Source organism: Anas platyrhynchos, chromosome 7 (genome assembly GCF_047663525.1).
Source record: "Anas platyrhynchos isolate ZD024472 breed Pekin duck chromosome 7, IASCAAS_PekinDuck_T2T, whole genome shotgun sequence".
In the NCBI taxonomy this organism is placed as follows: domain Eukaryota; kingdom Metazoa; phylum Chordata; class Aves; order Anseriformes; family Anatidae; genus Anas; species Anas platyrhynchos.
Window position 1 is genome coordinate 35,925,289 of NC_092593.1, and position 20,174 is coordinate 35,945,462.

Sequence of the window (20,174 nt, forward strand, 5' to 3'; positions counted from 1 at the left end):
CGGGCACGGGCGGGCCGTGAGGGGGGAGTAGGGAACAAAAAAAGGGGGAAAAGAGGGAAAAAAGGGGAAAAGGGAGGAGCCGCCCGCCCGCCACCGGCTGCCCGCCCAGGCCTAGGCCTGCGCCCGGCTCCCCAGCGCCATAGCGGGCCTGGCTGCTCGGGACCCCCCCCATAAAGCGGGGCAGACCCCAAAATCAGCCGTGTGACGCCTAACCCTGTGCCCTGCGGGTGCTGTGGGGCTTCCCGCTTCCCCCATCGCTTCCAGGTTAGTGCAGAGGGCCCTGCGCTGCCTGGCGCTGTTCTGGTGTTATTTTTATTAATTCCCACAGAGAGGAACCCCCAGGAGGCCGAGGAGTGGGTGTGTGAGTGTGCAGCATGGCTTCTTAGATCCTCCCTCGGCTTAGTCAATGTTTTGTAATAAAAATGCACAGCTGTTCTTAGTAAGGCAGCAAACGCTTGGCACAGAAGCCCTGAGTGAGGTGTGTGACCTGACCTGAGTGCCTGTGGACAAGTAATATCGGTCAGTCCTTAACGCCTGTCTTCCCGTGTGCCTTGCCTTTGTCAGTGTGTTTGGTGGGAAAATGATTTGGCAGATCTCGTAACCACATCTAAAGGGCAAATTCCCCTTTGGAATGCAAATGCCAAGCATAAAGAGAAAAAAACTTCTGATGCTGTGCTCAGAAAAGTGCTAATTCTGCTGCTTCTTCAAAACACTGTGCATTGGTTTGTGGTGGCTACTTTTTTTTTTTTGGTTTGGTTTGGTTTACAGGTAACCATGTATTTGTTTTGTACTTCATGTTTACAGTGGCACTTCTGAGAAGGATATCAAGGCAGAGAAGCGTTCTGTAATTGTATCAGCTGCACGTACCCTGCAGGGTAGTCTGGGGTGCTGGCCACAGTCCCTTGCTGTGCACACCCTCCCGTTGTCCTCGCCGTGTCAGGAAGAGCTCTGGGTTTGCTCCATTCCTCCCCACGTGCTCATATCCTTGGGACAGATGCTGAGTGTGCAGTCAGGGAACCGGCCACGCTGTCCTCCAGCAGATAGCTTGGACTGAAGCAATCAGTCAACTGGGATTGTGGGTTTGTTTGTCTTTCAGTGTAAATAATGGCCGTTCCACAGCTCCCAGTAAAGGGTGCTGTTGTGGACAGACAACGTTCCTTGTAAGACGGAGTGACGTAGCGCTTGAACCCTCCTTGAGGCACAAAGAGCTAGTAATGCTCTTTCTGCCCCCGTTCTTGTGTACAAGCAAAAGCTATGGTTGAGTTCCTTGTGTCAGGCTGCAATGATCAGCAAAGATTTTAGCTGGAGCTTGGTTAATCACGTCTAGTTGTGTGTTTAAAGATCAACATATGCCAAAACTTGCAGAACCACTTACAATCTTTATGGTAGATTGTCTCAAATTATAATACAACTGGGATTTTGTAGCCTTTTGTAAGTGTTTTCACTGATAAAAACATCTCTATTGGCATATAATATGAAGCATCTCTATTTTCAGTTGGAAGACCCAGAAATCAAATGAGCTGCCTGCGGGTACATACTAAGTCTGATAAGAAAAATGAGGTTATAATTCAGAAGTTTTTTTGTTTGTTTGTTTTTGTTTTCATTATTACTGACAGTAGTTCATAATGCCAATGAATACAACTTTTCTAAGCACCACTGTGCTGCCCTCGCCAGATCCAAAGCAGTTACTTTCAAGTCACGTTTCTTCCTTGACTTTTTGGCTACTGGGAATCACATGCAGAACACAGTCAGCAGCACTGAGCTCAGAAATTAGAAACGCAGGGAAAAACTATACAAAGAGTTCGGAAAAAAAATGATAAAGTTTCAAAATTTTTAGTTTTTGTCATTAGCACTAGAATTAGACGTGGTGCTAGGTAGATATGCTACCTGAAGACATTTCTGATAGCACTCCAGGTTACCATGTGATGTCTTTTCTGTTATAATTGCAAGATCAAAATCACATGTTATGGTAATTTAGAGGAGATGACTTTATATATGTGAGATAGTATACTGTTTTCCTCACTACATCTCTGAATTCTTGAAGTGTTGTTTGTTGTTTTTTTTTTTGGTAGAAGTTAAGTCTGCTTAAAATAATATTTTCTAGTCTAGACCTCTGTGTACTGTTTCTTCCACGAGTTAAACTCCCTGACTGGAGAGAAAGCTGTGTCCTAGTGTGTCTTGAAAATTTTATTCCTTAGCTGTAACGTTACATGTCACTTACATTTAAAAGTCACTGTAAAACAATTATTTAGAAATGCAAATTTGTAGCATGTCTTTTATATTCTATTTCTCCTTTGTTTCTGTGCAGCTTCTCCGATTCTAATTCCACTATGAAACAGCTCCCGGCAGAAACTGTTCGTCTCCTTTCAAGCTCTCAGGTGATTACCTCTGTTGTCAGCGTGGTGAAGGAGCTGATAGAAAATTCTTTGGATGCCAGTGCCACAAGTATTGATGTTAAACTGGTAAGTCCTCTTTCTTGTATGCTTGCAGGTAATTACACATAAAATAAGATGCTGGGAAGGTTGTTCCACTGCCAATGTATTTTTTTAGGCTGTCGTAGTTTTGGTGGTGGGAGGGTATTAATAATTGTGTATAAGTATACATTTTAACCTCAAATAAAAGTGGTTCCAAATCATTTTCCCTTATTGTTCTGAGGCCCCACTGAAACGACAAGTTGTGTTTGTGCTGCTGAGTGTGTCTTGAGAAGAATTGCCAGCTTATTTAATACTTCTTTTCTTACTCATAAATTTTTTTCTGACTAATAGCTCGTTTTAAAAGATGCTGGACTTGAGTTTCACTGCTAGACTGGCTTACTGAGGGTTTGTTTTTTTTTTTTTTTTTTTACAGTCAGGCAGGAGGTAACCTGCAGGTGAGGTGGTTTGCAGGTAGAAGCCTTTGCAGTGGCAAGCTGTAGCAGGAAGCTTTGGCTGGGGTTGTATTCCTGTTGCCTTCTTGGCTGACCAAACTCCAATAGGTGGTGTTGTCTTCGCGTGGTGTGTCAGATGGCTTTTAGACAAGACCGGGGAACACATCAGCTCGTACTGTAGCTCTAGATAACGTGGTACTGCTTTCATTACAATAAAAACTTAGTCATTTAATCAAAAACTGAACTGTGGCCAAGATGTTACGTGTTATCTAGTTATTAATTTGAGCCTCAGCTCTGTTGCTATTAGAAAGACAAACACGCTGGAGCTTGCCTTGTGAGCAGCAGGGTCAACTGCCTCAGTAGCGTGACTGTGCAATAAGCATATGTAGAGCAATGGTTTTATTTTTGACAAGATGCCCTGGGTTCAGGTTGAAGTATGCTAAAAACTGTTGATTAAGCAATATAATTGCTTGTGTATGAATGCAGAGACTCCTCGGGCGTTGGTTTTATCGATTTCACTGACTGAGCTCTAGCGACGGGAATTTGAGACTAATCTTTGAAGTCTGATTTACACCCGTGTGTTGTAATTAAACAGAGAGATGAGCCACAGCCTATGTTAGTATTTGGAGCAGAGGTGGGATTCAGAAAGTATGGATCTTAGCTGCAGGTTTGCTGCTGTTACATGAAATGGCTGTTGTAAAAGGCAGGCTGTTTCTGTTCCTTTTTCTCCAGCGTGAGAAGTGGGAGCTCTAATACTTAGATCGCTCTCAGCAGAAGCGTAGCTCAGGATGAGAGGTTACACTACACAGCTGATCCATCGAGGCACCTGAAAAGCAAGGACCTAAAACCCTGTGCTTGATACTGCTAGACCTTTCTGCCTCTCGTGATCAGTTCATCTCGCTAATGCAAAAGACCAGCAAGAAAGATGGACTGTGTTGTGCCAGTGTAATGAGCTGAACTGATCTTCAGAGAGTTGTAGCTGAAGCAGAGATGGGTCCATGCAGTCGTGAGTGAAAGAGGAGGGAGCTGAACCACATGGCTTGGCATCAGTGGTCTGTTAGAATAGCGTAAACATCTCATAGCATCACATGGGATTAAGGCCGTGGAGCACAAGTGGAAGGTGTTAACAAAATGCAAAGTTTATACACTAATATTTTAAGACAATGTGCGTGAGTAAAAATGAATAACATTAGAAATGAAATAGAAAACCAATCAGTAACGTTGCGAAGAAGATAAATCTGCTCACTGTTTTCCAAAGCAGATGAACGACAAGTGTCAGAATTGAAGGCGGTTGTTCATGGTAAAATGCAAAACCCAAACCCTGCCTTGTTGCATACTGCAGTGGAGTGGAACATTTCCCCTTTTTATGTCCCGACGTGTTTTTAAGTCCAGCTGAGGTACATCACAGTTTCCATGTTGCTTCCCAGTAGGAGTTTGACTCAAATATAAGCAGAAGCATTGTTTTTCACCTGAAGATAACTTTAGCAATATTCATTAATACTGAAAGCAAAAACTACCAACATTTCTGTTGTATATCAATTAACTAAATATTTATAATTCTCTGCCTGCCTCAGAGGCTTTTGCTGTTTCATAATGCAGGTTATATGTGAATACATGTGTTATCTTTAGATGCCTTCCTTTTGTTTTGAGTTGCATTACTTTTTACCTTGAGAAATAACCCTGGGAGTACATCCTGTTTTTCTTAACTGCTTCTAGCATACGTCCAGGTGGAACAACAAAGTTAGTTCTGTTGATCTTTCTGTGATCACCCACCATGTGCTCTGCAGTGTCAGCATGCTCTGGAACCACGGTAGCCACTCACTCAAGATGTTTTTTCTAAGTAAAACCTGTTTTAAGGTTCCTAGATGTACCACACAGTACAGCGTGCTTTTCTGCATGTCACATCATAATCTTTTCAAAGAGCCACACATGGTTTCTGTAAAAGAAGTTTAGTTAGTGATCCTGCAGCTCTAATTACTTTAACCTCCTGGCTTGTGAATTCTTTGGCTGTGATTTACACCTGCAGATTATGATATAGCTGGAAGGAAGCATTTGTTTGCTGGGGCTGTTACAGAATCTGAATTCCATCTTTCATTTATTTGTTCTAATTACCTGGGTTTTCAGAGGTGTAACTATTTATGCAGGTGCTTATTGAAATGAGAAGTATTTAAATCAGACCGGTAAAATATGTATCACATACACATAAAGGTGAATCACGCAGATTGACATGTAATATTAAAAGAGGGAAGCAGTATTTTTAACTGGTTTTTGGTGCCTTAATTCATTTGTCTGTGATAAATTTCTTTTTTTTTTCTTTTTGAGGAGAATTATGGGTTTAACAAAATAGAAGTAAGAGACAATGGCAGTGGAGTCAAGGTCACTGATGTTCCAGTTATGGCCATTAAACACTACACCTCAAAAATTAGCTCTTCTGAGGATCTTGAAAAGCTGACAACGTATGGTTTTCGTGGGGAAGCCCTGGGATCAATTTGTTGCATATCAGAGGTGAGCAGTTGCTGTGTGTCTGGACTTCTGTGATTTGCGCGTGTCTGTGAAAGCTTTAATAAAATATCAGTGTAAAGTGTTGAAATTGTTCAGAAAACAGGCTCTATCCAGGCTGCCAGAACAGTCTGCCTTGCGTGTGCTGCCTTTCTCTACCCAAGAAGTCGTCTCAGCCAGAATGGAGCAGGGATGGGTTGCTTCGTGTTTCTTTGTCCTTTTCTTTTGTGTCAGGGTATAGATAGATACGTGATTGCTTGGAACACTGGTTTGACCTTTTGTAGCGTTAACAGAAAATGTAAAGTCTAAGAGTGTGGCTGTGTTTGCTCCTTGCATTAAGCTACGTCAAAGTAAGAAGCAGAAGGTAGTGGCCAGGAGGATTCACTCAGGGCACTGATGGCCCACATAGCTGCAGTTGCAGCGAGGATTTCTGCCTTGATGTTATCTAGGTGAGCAGCAGTCATGGGATCTTGCTGGGCTCCACGTCGCTCCTTGACATGTGTATGGCAGCAGTTGCACAAACCTGGTGTTGTCCTGAGGAGTAAACAGGAACCCGCACCCTGGCCTGCCCCAGTCTGAGCCCGGTGTTTGTGTTACCTGATGCTGACAGGGTACGGACGCTTCAGACGTAAGCTGTTGACTAAAAGCAGCCACGTTAGTTCCAAACCATCCCAGCAATGTTCGTACTGCATGTGAAGGACATGGCGTCTGCATGTTCCATTGTGCTCTGCCTTTCTGTCCGTGTGCTGTGCCACCATCAAGTTTGGGGTTCTTCTTCCTAAGCCTGCCAAGGATTAGATCCCGCAGGAAGGTTCTGGTGTCAGTGTCTGATGGGAAGTGTCAACCATCAAGGTCAGGAGAGGTGTCAGGGGGTGAGAGTGCCTGACTCCGTGCTACCTTCGGTTACGTTCGCAGGAGTGGGTTGTGTGTGTGGATGGAGATTTCCAAAGATGTTTTCAGAAGTGTTGGTGTTTTGACAGGCGATGCCAGCCCTCAATCACTGGCTCCTGCAGACAAGTTGTCAGAACAGGATGCCATCTGCTCTGAGCATTTAAGCAGCTCCAGGTTGTGTTTCGTAAGAGATGGGAGTTGCTATGAGTGTATTAAGTACTTTAATAGGCATTTCTTTAATCCATGGATCAGTAATTACATTAATTAAATGCTCTTGGTGTTAATTGCATTCAGCCTACCCAAACTGCCCCCTGAAGTTTCAGTTAAGAGGCACTGTACTATTGGCCCTTAACCATGTCTGTAATATTGTCATTTCCAATTAATCAATTATAGGTTGAACTCAGAATGATTTGGACGAGAAACTAGAATAAACCAGAACATCCTGAAGCTCTGTAGGAGTTGCTAACCTTTGTCTCTCGGGCGGTTCAAGCATAGTGGCTCTGTCACTCAAAATCTTGGTACCTGAACTCAGGGAGGTGCAGTTTGATTGAACTTCTAGTGTGCGATTGGTCTTGCTAAAGATGATCGGAGTATTACCTTAATAGCTTACAAAACATACTACTGTGTGATTGCTAGATACAGTTGGGTGTGGAAAGATAATATTGGGTTTGTTTGATAGTAGTTGGGTCTGTGTAATCCCACGTAGCTGTCACAGTATGTCTTCTCTCGTGAGGGATGGAAGTGCAAACTGGTTGGTTGATTTAGTTGTTCCTTTAAACTGTTCAGAATAGAAGACAAAGAAGTGTGCCTGGTAGGCACCAGGGATACCTTACACTTCGTCACGCTGTTAGAAATGCGTGGCTTCTAGTTAAATGGATGGAAAAACTGAGTGATAATGCTGGATGTGTTCTGTGACTGTGAAAACACCTGTAGAAGAGTTTTATAAACTCATTAAATGTAATCATGGTGACTAACACAACGTGATGGTTAGAGTGGAAGCAAAGCTTATCTAAGCCCCTTCTGATCTTTGGGAATCCTTGGTTAACATGATTTATTTTTACTATTTACAGGTTTTGATCACAACAAAGACAGCTGCTGATAGTGTCAGCACTCAGTATACGCTGGATAACAGTGGGCATATAACTTCCCAAAGGCCTTCCCATCTTGGACAAGGTAGGATGCCGCGCTCTAGCGTTGCATTCGGACAGGTGTTTTTTGTTTCTCTGGGGCTCTTATTTGATGTTGAAATATCTGTTCTATACTTGAAGGCTGAGTGTGAAATCTTGGCAGCTGTAAACGTGTCTTGCCTTATGTCTGTCAGCTGAGAACGTGTTGTTATCATGAGAATGTCTTGGAAGTTGCCTTAGATAGCAATTAGAAACTTGCGTCTCCTTCTCTGACTCTCTTCTTCGAGCTGGCAGAGTGGAAATAAAAGCTGTAAAATTTCTGTGCCCCCAGGTCCAGGCACAGACTCTACATGAAAGACTTGTTGAGGACAAAAATAATGTTCCTGTGCATTGCAAAACCCTTGTTTAAAGGAGGAAGAGTTGCTGTCCTGTACACGAGGGAGTAGCTGGAAGCAGTGTGGCTGTAGGACCAACTGAGCAAAGCCTCAGTTATTTTTAACCTGCCCGGAAGGGCATGTCATAGAGATCCTTGTGCATGTTGGTGTGAAAGATAAAGGTTGCCCTCACCTCTGAGGTGGCCTTGGTGCTTCAGACTTGGTGTGGGTTTGGGGCAGCATTTGTTCTGCTGTTAGCTCTGGTTGGCTGATTGTTGCCCGGTGAGGACTGTTGAAGACAGCGTTGTCTCCTCACATACACGCTCCAGCAGGTCTGTGCTCCCAGAGGAGGTGCTGTTTGCTCCCTTCTTGTGACTAAGGTGGGCTTCTGAGGAAGCAGTCGCTGCTTGTCTGTGAAGGTACCTCTGTTCTCACCCTCAGTACATCCCAGCTGAGCCACAGAAGCTGCTTGTCAATATTCTTGCCCCCTGAAGCAAGGAGTGCCTCGTACACCCGGAGGGGAGCCTGGCTGCCAGACCTGTCTCTTCCTTGTCAGTCTGCTGACTGGCAGCAGGGAGCCATTAAGTCAGAAGCAGTTGCCTAGGGCTAGTCAATGGACAAATCCCAAAGAAAGGCCTGAATCTGAAAAGTCTGCATCTCAGAGAGCTAATTTTAACCAGGAAATCTCTTTAGGATTTAGTCTGCAGTCTTTTCCACAGCCAGAAATCCTGGTCTGGAGCCTGTAAGTTGCGTTACTGTGTGTTCTGTCAAAATTGTGAAACAATTGCTGTTGAAAAATGAATTCTGTGGGAACTATCTAACTTGGCAACTAGGAATTTTTATGGTTGTATTGGTAGATTAATACCCTTCTTTTTGTCAGGCACTGTGCCTTGAGCAGAGGTACATTAGGGGAAGCAAAGCTTGTGAGTGAGGTCTGTTGGCACTGATTTTGGTGAGATGACTACTAACTTGTTATATTTCTTCTCCTCGAGCTGATACAATGTAATGTAGTGTTACTTGGAGTTATTTGTATGCAGTGGGCTGCATACAGTCCTCTTCAAGTGCAAAAAAAAAATTGTTTACTCAATGTAACTTCTGCTTGTTTTGTTTTTTCTCACATGCTTGCAGGTACAACAGTGACAGTCCTCAAGTTGTTTAAGAACCTTCCTGTAAGAAAACAGTTTTACTCAACAAATAGAAAATGCAAGGAAGAACTGAAAAAAATCCAAGATCTTCTGATAGCATATGGCATCATAAAACCAGAGCTGAGGATAATCTTTTCACATAATAAGGTACTAATGACTATTTCTCTGTCAGCTATGTTAAGGCTCAGTTTCTGAGGAATTCATGAAGTTCATCAAATAGTTAGGAAGTTTCTTTCATCATAGGTTGCTTTTGGACTTCCACGTTTCTTTGTTCTATATATGTATGTGTTACAATGGTTACAGATTTTAATCTTAAACTCCTAAAACCCACACTCTGCCTTTTGTCCTGCTCCAACAGATATATTGGTATGAAGTATAAACATTATTTTTAGCTGGTGTTTGCTGAACAAAGAACTCGGATCTTACGATGACAAAGGGCCCACTCAAGTGTTAACCTATAGCACATGCAAGTAGCTTGCTGTGTGCTGAGTCATAAGAGCTCAATGCATAATGATGGTTTTATTTTTAAAAGCTGAAAATTTCAAAACAGATTGCTACATGGGTGTAAGAGTAACGTGTTGTAACAACAAGCTTTAGTTGAGCTTGTTGGTTGAAATTGAGAGAACAAATTGAGAGGCTTCTTGGAGGCTACTTTGACTTCACAGGTTACTGAACAGTAATTTTAACACACAGCTACAGAAGTGACACCTCAAGCATGTCTCCTTTACCTGACCTCAATTTCCCATAGCTAATTTTACTGGCTGTGCTCCTGCTTTTGACACACCAGAGGGAAGTTACACTGATGAATTCCCGAGTTGCCACAAAGTCGAGAGTGACATCTTGTGGCCAGACCCCTCAGCAATTCTTCTATTCTAAACTTCTGGTTGTTGACCTTGTTTTTTTCCCCGTTTATTGCTCGGTTTGGATTGGTTGCTTGTCAACCAAACATTCACACAGGAGTTCCTTTTCAGGGGAAATGGTGAATTACACTGTGCTTTCTTGAAAAGACAGCAGATTGTCCATCTGTTTCTGGAGTTGTAGAACATATTTTGATCAGATTTAGGTATGTATTTCTAAATATCAAAGTGTAGATGTGGTGAATACCAAAAAGCTAGCCCTGTGGCTACGGAATTGGTATTCCAACACTGAGTAACTACATTCAGTGATATTTCATGGAGACTACAGAAAGCTCGAAACCAGAGACACCTCAGGATTTTTTACTTCATAAATTGTGTTAAGCTCGCTGACATATCTAGCAGTGCTTCACAGGATTGGTCTTAAATGTTGGTTAATAAAAATAATTTAATATTTAATTGGTGGCTTGGTTTTTGCTCTCTCTGATGGATGTGGTACAATTTTTCTGTGGTTAAGCTGGGGCTTTTGTTTATGGTTCTTGGTTACTACAAGGGCTTATTACCGTACCTTCTGTCGACCTTTTTTTCCCCTGTGTGGCAACTGTAGCTTGTTATCTTCTATGACAGATCCTAAGTCTGATATGCTGTGTTGGGAAATGCCTTGCTTATTGTACATAGCATGGTTGCTCAGCTGACCTTGCTGATCTAGGCATCTATTGCATGGTTGCTTTTAGAGTTTGCGTGCTCCAGTCTGTTTGGAAATTCCTATTGATGCCTCTGGATGTTGGCAGAGAGGCATAGGAACATGTCTCCTGGGTAAGGAAGCAGTGATTTTTGAGGAGTGGAAAAATGAGAAGGGGAGCAGCGGTGAGATTGCTACTGACAGGCTGTGAATGATTTCTATGGCGTTTTGGTTTCATCCCCCTTGATTAGGTTATTACATAGCTTTTTTTTTTTTTTTAATGTCTATTTTAATGCAGTGACAATAATGTGCAAGTTGGTCACGTCTCTTTCATGGTACTTACAAGGAAAATGTTGAGACAGTAAGCATTACATGTTTTTGATGCTGGCTGTGCTCAGGTGGCAAAATAGATTCCTGCAAGCCGTTAGCCTTGAAAATTCACTTAAGGACCCAGTAGTATTTTTTTTTCATTGAGCAGTGGACTTGGTAATGATCTCATTTTGCAACATCACTGTTCAGTTCTTTGTGGTATCTAAAACCCACTTAAAGCTGAAAGAAATGCATGAAGATGTAAATGGCTCTGTTCTACCAACCTGTCCTTTTGCTGACCAACGAGAAGGAATGCAACCTGTACAGTGTCCTGTAAGCTGCTTTGGTTTTGTTGGAGGTAATGGTTAGGAAATGCTTTTTAGGGATATTTTGTTACCAGGTTAACTCTGTACACATACAAACATTTTTTCTGACAGTGAAATATTTTCTGATAGTGACATTGTACTTCAAAGTGTGGGAGAACAGCAAGCTGGAGGAAAAAAAAAACTTTGAGGGGGGGAAAGCAATGATCAGGACGTGTATGGTATGGGAACTGATGGTCTTTGTGATCATGTTTAAAAAAAAAAAAAAGAATTATGTATTATTATCTAATGGCATGTGTGATACTTTTGCAGACCAGTAGTCTTAGGAATAGAGGATATTACATGGTTTGGCATGAGTCTCTGATATAAAAAGGAAGGAAGAGACAAGAGAATTGCTTTAGTTGTCGCTGTGTTCTTTGCCATGGGAGGGTAGCAGTACTTGAAAAAACGTTTAATGGCTACTTGAAGCTCATTTCAGGCAGTAGTCTCAACCTAGCTTAGGAAGTGATGCATCTGTGCTCCAAACCACTTGGTTTCCAGTTGCTGGGAATGTGTGAAGGCATCCTGTCCTCTCTGCTTCAGAGGTAAATTCTCCAGTACCATGGTTGGGTAGGCTTATTTGGTAAAGTAAATCAGTACAACTGCTTTCTGCAGGCAGTATATATTCATTGTAATGGCAAAAGTAGTGCTGATTTTTTCAGCTCTTCATTTAGCACTGCTGGCCCTATATTAATTTGATTTATTTAAAATAAAAACTAGTTTTTTTTTTAAAAAAAAAACTGCTCAGACATTTTTCAACACAAGAGGTCGCTCAGTAGCTGTTGCTGAGCTGGAAATATCAAAGGCCAAAGAAATCATATAGAAAGTGTAGTCTGTCTGTGCTTCAAAACTGCTATAAAATAATGTTCAAACTATTTAAAACAAATGAATGCATATTCCTGTGTGTCTACTGCTGTCATTCCTTGCAAAATAAAAATTGCCTATTGCACTGTGCATTTTCAGAAATTTGGAATTGTGTAATTCCAGTGCATGACTACTTTCAACAAGTCTACATGCAATTCATTTTCCTTCAGATGCTAAATATTATTGTCATTACAATTATTAATTCAGATCAGAAGATGCATCTCCTATATGATGCTACAGGATGTGTGTGTTAGGGTAATACTCTACTGAGTCAGGTTGTCTTTTTTATTTTTTTGGTGGCTGTTGTATTTGTTTGGCATGTACCAGGAATCAACTTCTTAGAACAGCTTTATTTTTCATGGAGCTCGTGGATTATATATTACTTGAAAAAAAAAATTTGTATGTTCAATTATTCAAACAAGTTCCTAGAATCCCAAATTCTTGAGGCTGAGCCAATACTTTCTGCTGCAATAGAAGATGATACACGTCAGGAGTGAGATCAGGTTCCAAGGCTTAAAAGAGCAAGAAGGTAGCAGAGATGAGGTACTGCAGAAGGAGACGAGGAAAGATGGGTTAAAAAAAGTAGAAAGGGTAGAACAACATGTGTTTTTAAAAGATCTTGAAAATAAGTGACAAAAGCAGTATATTTTACAATAATCCTTCTTAAAGTCCTGCATTTTATACGAAATGAAAGGAGAATGGAAGAAAGCACAGCTCTCACTTTACTGAGGAAGAATATGTAACGTAATGAGGCTGAAAGTTTCATTAACGTGTCTGAAGTTCGGCATCTGAAAATGGTTGTCTTACTGATTCTAGAAGAAATCCATTTTGGAAAGTCAGGCTTCTTATTGAGCTGTTGAATGTATATACATTTTTAGGATCCACAACGCATTGCGTGCTGTATTTCCACTACATTGATTTTAATGGTGTTCATCTTATGCTTTTCAGTGAAATTTCCATGTTTTTTTCCTTGCTGTTATACCACATTTCACATCCGTGTTAGTACAAATGAAAATATATCCATTAAATGTCTGGTTTGCTTTCTATGAAGAGCGATACTCTTCCTGCCTTTGAGTTGTTTCCTAGCAAGAAAAGCAGATCTCCTTTTATCAATTCTCCCAGGGTTTATTTCTCGTGTACTCTTTGTCAGTGACTTTCTGATAGGAAATAGTTGGTTGCTGTTTCTGCTCGGAGTGTTTTGTTTGCATTAGCAATAAATAATGAATCACTTTGCAGATCAACCCTTGAAGTCCTATTGCTATTTTGACAACTTGGATTAGCTCGTGCTCCTTCTTTTTATGAAGGTTTATCCTGCCAAGACATTCTTTGAATACTGATAATGTTGATCCTCTTGCCAGTATGGTTATGTTAGAAAGAGGTATTTTTCTTCTTTCATCACCATGTTCCTTGAAAGCATATTGAATAATGAGACAGCCAAATGGAAATAATTTACATGAGTATTCAGCAAGTTTATTTAAAGTTAACATTATCTGAAGGCGTGCGAAGAACATTCCGGAGTCAGCTACCGCTTCACCCACAGCAAACCCTTCAGCCCGAGATGCCATCTTCTGGCCACCTCCGGGCTCGGGCTGCGTTTCGCGGGAGGTGCCGCAGGGCTCAGCCCCACAACAGCAGCTTTTGTGCTCTTTGCTGCACGGCATCTGTAGCCCACGGCAGCCCCAGAAGCTGGTGATGTTGAAGAAACGCCCCGGTGTTCCATCACGTTGAACCTCAGCTCCGCTCCAGCTGTGTCCCCCAGCTGTTCTCTGCTCGCTCTGCTCACACCTCTGGGGTGCCAGTGGCCCCCTCCGTAGCCCTTGTGAGGGTGGGTGTGATTCTTACCCGGACCCCTTTTGTGGCTGTGCTTGGCCTTAAACCGAGGGATGCTGTTGGGTGATGAGTTGGAGCGTGTGCCATGTGGGGAGATGCTTCTTAATGATTTACATCAGCTTTACGTAACATTTGGAAACAGCCTTTTTTGGCATGTATGTGATGCCTGGTTTGGGTTGCAGTTACTTAACCTTTTAGTTCTTTGTGAGGAAATGCCATGTTACTCTCTGCTATAAGCTCAAGTTTTTGCTTTACAATTAGTCTCCTCTTACAGGACAGCCTTGACCACCCCCAGTCTGTGTCCATGAGCACAGTAACAGTTTGCTTTCTGTAGTAACCGGGCTTTTTTGTTTGTTTGTTTTTAGGGTTGGGATAACCAGAGTTGTGCATTAGGGTAAATTCACCATTTTTAATAGCAGGTTTGCACTTCAGATTCATTCGCTGTGCTTCCAAACTCTGTCGTAGCTGCATGCTAAAAAGAAGTCTACGCTGAGCAGAAACAGCAGCACTCAAGCTCTTCCTGGAGTTGGAAAGGCTGCTCCCGTTAATGTAATGATGATAAATTGACTCCTTCCCTAATCTATGTTTTAAAATGTAAAGGGGAATTACGATTAAGAATCTGCAGTGCTTTGCAGCCAACGTGTTTTCGTGCTGACCTGGAGTACAGTTCAGTCTTTTCTTCCATTCAGTGCTCAGTGGCTTTGCAGCGAAAGCCAAACAGAGAGTTAATTATGTTTTTTTTTGTGATGTGGACACCTGTCCACTAGGAAATGCGCTGAGACCCTCAACTCAATTTACATCAGCCAGAGAACAGCTGCCAGATGGTAACTACTTTTGGTCGCTACCAACCTGGTTGAATTTGAACTGGTGACCTAGAGGTGAAATGCTTTATATCCTATTACTAATTCCCTGAGGTTTCCAGTTTCTCATCCATCACTTTTTTCAAATGACAGCACAGTATATGCCTGAAATCTCAAAACAATTACTGTTTCACATACGCCCTGTGTGCTGCAGTGCCTGCGATGTGCCTTTAGCTCTTGTAAGGCTTGCACATTTTTGTTGTACGCTTGAAAGCTTAGCACAAAAAAGATGTTTCCAAAGCCGCCGGGGAGTTTTCCCTCTTCCTTAGCAATGTACTTAGTCACAGCTAGGTACGTTCCCCCTTCAAAAGGCTTTTGAACGCCCTTCTTGACATGGAAATCACTATGATGATGTTGCATCCTTTAACTGACAATTTAGGATTAGAAACTGTGTAGTTTGTTGGGTTTGTTTGTTTGTTTTTTTAAGCAGTTGAATTGTTTGCTTCTTTATCTTATTATTTTCTTATATGGAAATGGAACTTCTCTATCCACCATAGCAGAACGCATGTGGATAAAGCAGCCCAAAAAAAAGTTGAACTTCTGCCTCAGCCTTTGGAATTCTTGAAAGCTTGTGAAGATAGGTGTTAGCAGGTGGAGGGCCCTGGCTCCTTGTCCTGTCTCCTGGTTCCTCTCATAATTTACCTTCCAGCTCCACGGTCTGAGCACTTCTCCACGGCACGATGCTCAAGAATGCCTCTTCCTCGGCCGGGTGCTCTCATATCGCAAATGGGAAATCTGAGCAGGAAATTCTTCGGGATTTCTAGGATGAAGGGTGCTGTGGAAAATAGCTACCTTTCATCAAATTTCTGTGATAGCTGTAATGGCTGATGCCTATGCATGGGGGGGAAAAAAACAGTGCCTTGAGTTTCTCTTCTCTACCTCCACCGGTGGTTGAGCCACCATCAGTTGCAAAGATTCTCCAGAGGCAAATATAAAATGTATGCAGAAATCAGTTAGGATTTTGTAAGGGGTTGCATTGCTTTTCTGTAAGCTGAACTGCAAAAATGCCACAATTTCTGTTTTCAAGGGAGGATTATGCAGGAGTTCTGTTTTCTTAAGGTAGCTTGCCACGCTTTTTAAAACAAGATACCAGTTATGGCCTGGAGCAGGTCAAATACCATCACCACTTTTCAAGGCTGGCATTTTAAATAACGTGGTTGAGTCTTTATCTCGGTGTCTTCTTCATCTTAGGTGGTAGATTTTCTTCCACCGCAGAGAACGTGCCTGCCCTTGCAGCAGGGTGTCAGTGCATCACGAGCAGCAGCAGTTACACACGGTACAAGGTGATGGCTTTGTTTCACTTCGGCCGAATTCAAACTCTTGCTGTGGCTGCCTGGCTTTGTTCCTGTTTATACGCCGTGTTAGCAAGTAGGCAGGGATATTTTCAGTTGTTTTGGAGCTTAATAAATTGTCAGGCTCAAGTTTTAAGTCAGGAAAGCTAAGACACATACAGACCTAAAGATTTAACTTTCTGAAGTGAGGTCTCAGGTGCCAGGGAGACAGGATTTTGGAAATCTGTAGAACAAAATTAGTGAGCCTGTGAAATACGTTTTTTTTAACAGAGCTACCTTAGGTCACCAATCTGCAGTTCATGTGCAGTGCGTGCTCTGCTGGACCTTTACACCCTGAAACGGTATTAACAGGATAAATAACACAATGCCAACAACAGAATACATGAACAAAGAAGACTGGGTTTGGGTACTGAAAGTCCACATCACCTTTCATCCAAAAATCCCCATTGTGCCACAGGAGGCAGGTTAAGTTCCAGCCATCGTCTAGAGGTAAAGTAAGCAGGAGGAATTTTTTTCGGCATCATTGTTGGCACTGCACGAGCCATCTTCAGCAACAGCATCCAGCCCTCAGCTCTTACTAAGACTTATCTTTTGTCTGGGATCTCAGATCGTTGTGGCTGCTGGTAGAAGCTCTAAAATACGAAGGATTGTTTGGCTGCATTTTTTCCTTGGGCCTTCCCTGGGGTCTTTGAGGAAACAAGTGATGAACTGCTCTCCTTAGTGACAAATACCACGGATCTCGATGGGAAGAGCTTGCATGCTCTTTTTTTTTTCCAGTCGTTTCATGTTTTTCTAGGAATCCTTCTGGGCTATGGGTAACATAAAAGAAACAGAGAGGCCTGCTGCATGCATATGTGTTTGTTGTCATCCTGCACAAAAGGATGCCCACACACACCTGTGGTCTAGAGCTGGATGGGGCCGAAGAAATACAGATAGGGAAATGAAGCACGTGTGGCTGTGCAACAGAGTTTGATATACATTATGACTTTTTTAATAAGATCTAGATCATGTAATCCCCTTCAGTGAAAAAGAGAGGGAGGTGGGATATATTTGGCTGGCTCTAACAAACCCTAAGATGGTCCGTATGTAATAATATATCTGCGAGTAGGCTGTTTTTGCAGTGTCATCATACTGACCAGAGTCAGATTCTTCCTTGGCTCATCCTGGACACCAGGTTAAATGACCTACAAAAAAAATATGAGGGGTGTGTGGGGGTGTGTATTTTTAGCTGAACTAAAGGGTATAATCAAGGTTAAAAAAATGAGGGTATTGCAGGAACAGGCACTTTGTAAAATAAATGAAACGGAGTAGTCATTGTTGCTTAATGGAGTTTTCTTTTTAAAGCCTGTTGATACGACTAGAGGGTCTCAGAAATCATTTTCTTTAAATGAATTGGCTGATCCTACCTTGTGGCTTCAGAACATGCAGTCAGGGCTAAAACTGAGCACACAGACTGTTCTGTGTTTACTTAGCATAAAAATTTGAGGAGTTGCATTGCCTCTCTAGTGTGTGGGCTTTAATGTATGGTAATGGTAATTTAATGGGGATGGTATCTAGTTCCTAAATTTTTCTCTGAAGTTCCCAGTATTAAAATTTGACAAATATGTGGGTAGCTCAAAAATCAAATGAAGAAAATACCTCCTGAACTCATTAGCAGTATCTACTTTTCGCAGGTTTGCATTTAATAAGTTCTCATGTTCCCTGGCTTTTTAAAAGCACTTTACTGAAGTGATCTTTTTACAGGCCCGTGTATCAGCCATTCAGCAGGTCAGACAGTGTAATAACAACCTTGCATTAATCAGCAGCTACGATTTATATCTGTACCTGTGGCATCACGCTAGTATAACCTAAAATAAGCAGCGTGATGTTTATATTAGTCACGTAACAAGTGTCTTTCTCTGTTTGGTCACAAGCGTTTAATTTAAAATGTGCCCAGTAAAGAAAAAATTGTTTGGCACTCTGTGTTTCCATTTTAAGTAATCGGTTTTAAAATAGCAACAGTACAGGATATGTTTTATAAGAGGAGCTCTAAAGAAGACGACCAACTCTTTCATCACTCGAAATGTCTCCGAGGAGATGTGCAGCAGGTGTGGAGGAGGGAGGCCGAGCACAGCGGGCTTGGGCAGCCCCGCTCTGTCCTTTGCTGCTGCCTGCTTCCGAAGCACGGAGCCATGGCCATGTGGCCCGTGGTTCTCCTTCACCCCGTTATGTATTCTCTGCCCTCCCTGGTGTAAATTGTCTTTTATTTGGGGGGTTTTCCAGCTTGCTGTATGATGGCAGGGCTGTGAGCGCGGTGTCAGGATGTGTGCAGAAGGTGAGTTAGATTCAGGCAGGAGTGAATTTGGAAGTGGAAAATTCAAGATTGGGGAGCAGTCTTAGGGTCGCCAGTCTCTAAGCTTTAAAATCCCACCTGTCCTGTAAGAAGGGAATATCATTTTACAAGAGCACCGTGTTCTTCAGTGGAATTCACCCTTCAAGGCCAGCGAATATCCTACAGGACAGGTGGAATTTTAAGGCTCTGTATTGCGTTTCTTGAGATTGGTGCATTGCTCACCGTGCTTTCACATGACATCCTGTACCAGAATACTGGGAACTCATGTTGAATTTATTGGGCCTATGTAAACAGCTCTTTTTAAACTAGCATCGTAGTGTCAGATTTAATGGGCAACTTCCCACACTTCTTTCCTTTTATGTTTGAATGTTGCACAGTGAAATAGACTCAGCTAACAATGAGAAAAGCAGATACAAAGAATCCAGTAGACTCAGTTGCCAGGAAGTGGAAAGCCAATTAAACACCATTTTTTTGTTGTTGAGATACAGTGGTAAAAGTAAGCAGGTTCAGAGTTAAATTTGTGGCTGTTTCATACAGTCATTTGTTCCCTCTCATTAGTGAGAGACCAAATTTCACTTCCCAAAGCAGCTAATACTTTCTGTGTACGTAAGAGGACTTAACAGGTAAAGTTTTCTTATGCAAGTTGCAGTTTATACTGCTGTACTGTATTTATTAAACCTTTGCAACAGAATTGTAAGGTATGTAGCTTAGTAGAGCAGATATCCTTCTATCTAACATTTACAAAACTGTCATTAAACAACTAACTGCTTTCCACAGAGATACCTCCTTAGAAACTGCTTTCCTTTCTAAAAAACAGACCTAGAGTATTCAGACAAGAACTGTGAATGGACCCCTAACATCCCAGTTTCTATAAAAACGGCTTATTCATGTATTTTAAATACCACAGGCATTGTGGTGTAAGGTCCACCTTCAAATGCTGACCATCATGCCAAAAAGATCAGAAACCCTCAATTTGTGTGCACGGTAAAAATACGTAGCCCACTGCTGTGTATCTTAGATGAAAAGTGGTGTTTTTATTGATTTATTTTTTAGCAATTGTTTCAAGTGCAGAAGTCCAGATTAGCCACGTAAATTCATGAATACAAACTCCTAGGTTTTCTGATGGCTGTGACTCTAAATAAGTAATACAACATGAGAAGACATGCCAAAAAGTACCATATCGTGTGTGTTAACACTGAAAGTTGTGAATGTAAGAGGGTCAAAGTACAGAATGTTACATATACAGTATGTGTGCAGTTGCATATGCATGTTAATAGACATGACTTGAGTTCAACAAATATAAATATAATGTCAAAAATTTGACTCTGTGCCATTTGTTTCAGGCAGTTATTTGGCAAAAGACCAGGGTGTCAGATCACAAAATGGCCTGTATGTCAGTTCTGGGAACAGCCGTTATGGGCAGTATGGTACCTTTTCAACACTGCTGTGAAGATCCTGAGGTGAGTTTAAACTTCCTTCTCCCAAATCCACTTAAAGCCTGTCAATGAGGAGCTAAATCAGCACTCAGAAAGGAGACTTTCAAAAAGAGAACATTATCTCCAGACTGACGTCTGATTAATACATTTGATTCTCTTACAGCTCTCTCTGTAAAATTAATTGGTTTGGTGATTGAAAATGCACTCCCAGAATCATCTAGTCAGGACTCATGTGGCACTGATCAAATGGCAGTAAAAACAGTTGTGATGACAAATGCAGAATTGCTGATTGCTCAGAGCTGTCTAAGTTAGGATTCCTGGCCTGCAGGCAGGTTGTGCTTTGATTAATAACTAGGCATTTATATCGTTCTCATCCTCGTGGCCTTTTAGCCTTATCTTCTAAAGAATATCTCCTCAGTTTCAGTCAGGGGCACCTCAACAGTAAAATAAA

At 41.9% G+C, this 20,174-nt stretch overlaps 1 protein-coding gene across 8 annotated transcripts in view; it reads left to right on the forward strand.

The window, feature by feature from the left end:
- Positions 1-20,174, forward strand: part of PMS1 (PMS1 homolog 1, mismatch repair system component) — a 43,703-nt gene that overhangs the window by 177 nt on the left and 23,352 nt on the right. Inside the window, exons 1-6 of one of the 8 annotated variants that reach the window (XM_005011410.6) lie at positions 56-264; positions 2,309-2,462; positions 5,189-5,371; positions 7,327-7,429; positions 8,886-9,049; positions 19,631-19,747. In XM_005011410.6, coding sequence (XP_005011467.4) covers positions 2,331-2,462; positions 5,189-5,371; positions 7,327-7,429; positions 8,886-9,049; positions 19,631-19,747 — 699 coding nt within the window. In that variant the 5' untranslated portion in view covers positions 56-264; positions 2,309-2,330. Of the gene's footprint in view, positions 1-55; positions 265-328; positions 520-804; positions 1,080-1,154; positions 1,561-2,308; positions 2,463-5,188; positions 5,372-7,326; positions 7,430-8,885; positions 9,050-19,630; positions 19,748-20,174 lie in introns of those variants that run through there. The other 7 variants (XM_013091974.5, XM_038182367.2, XM_038182368.2 and 4 more) reach the window with 7 other exon arrangements.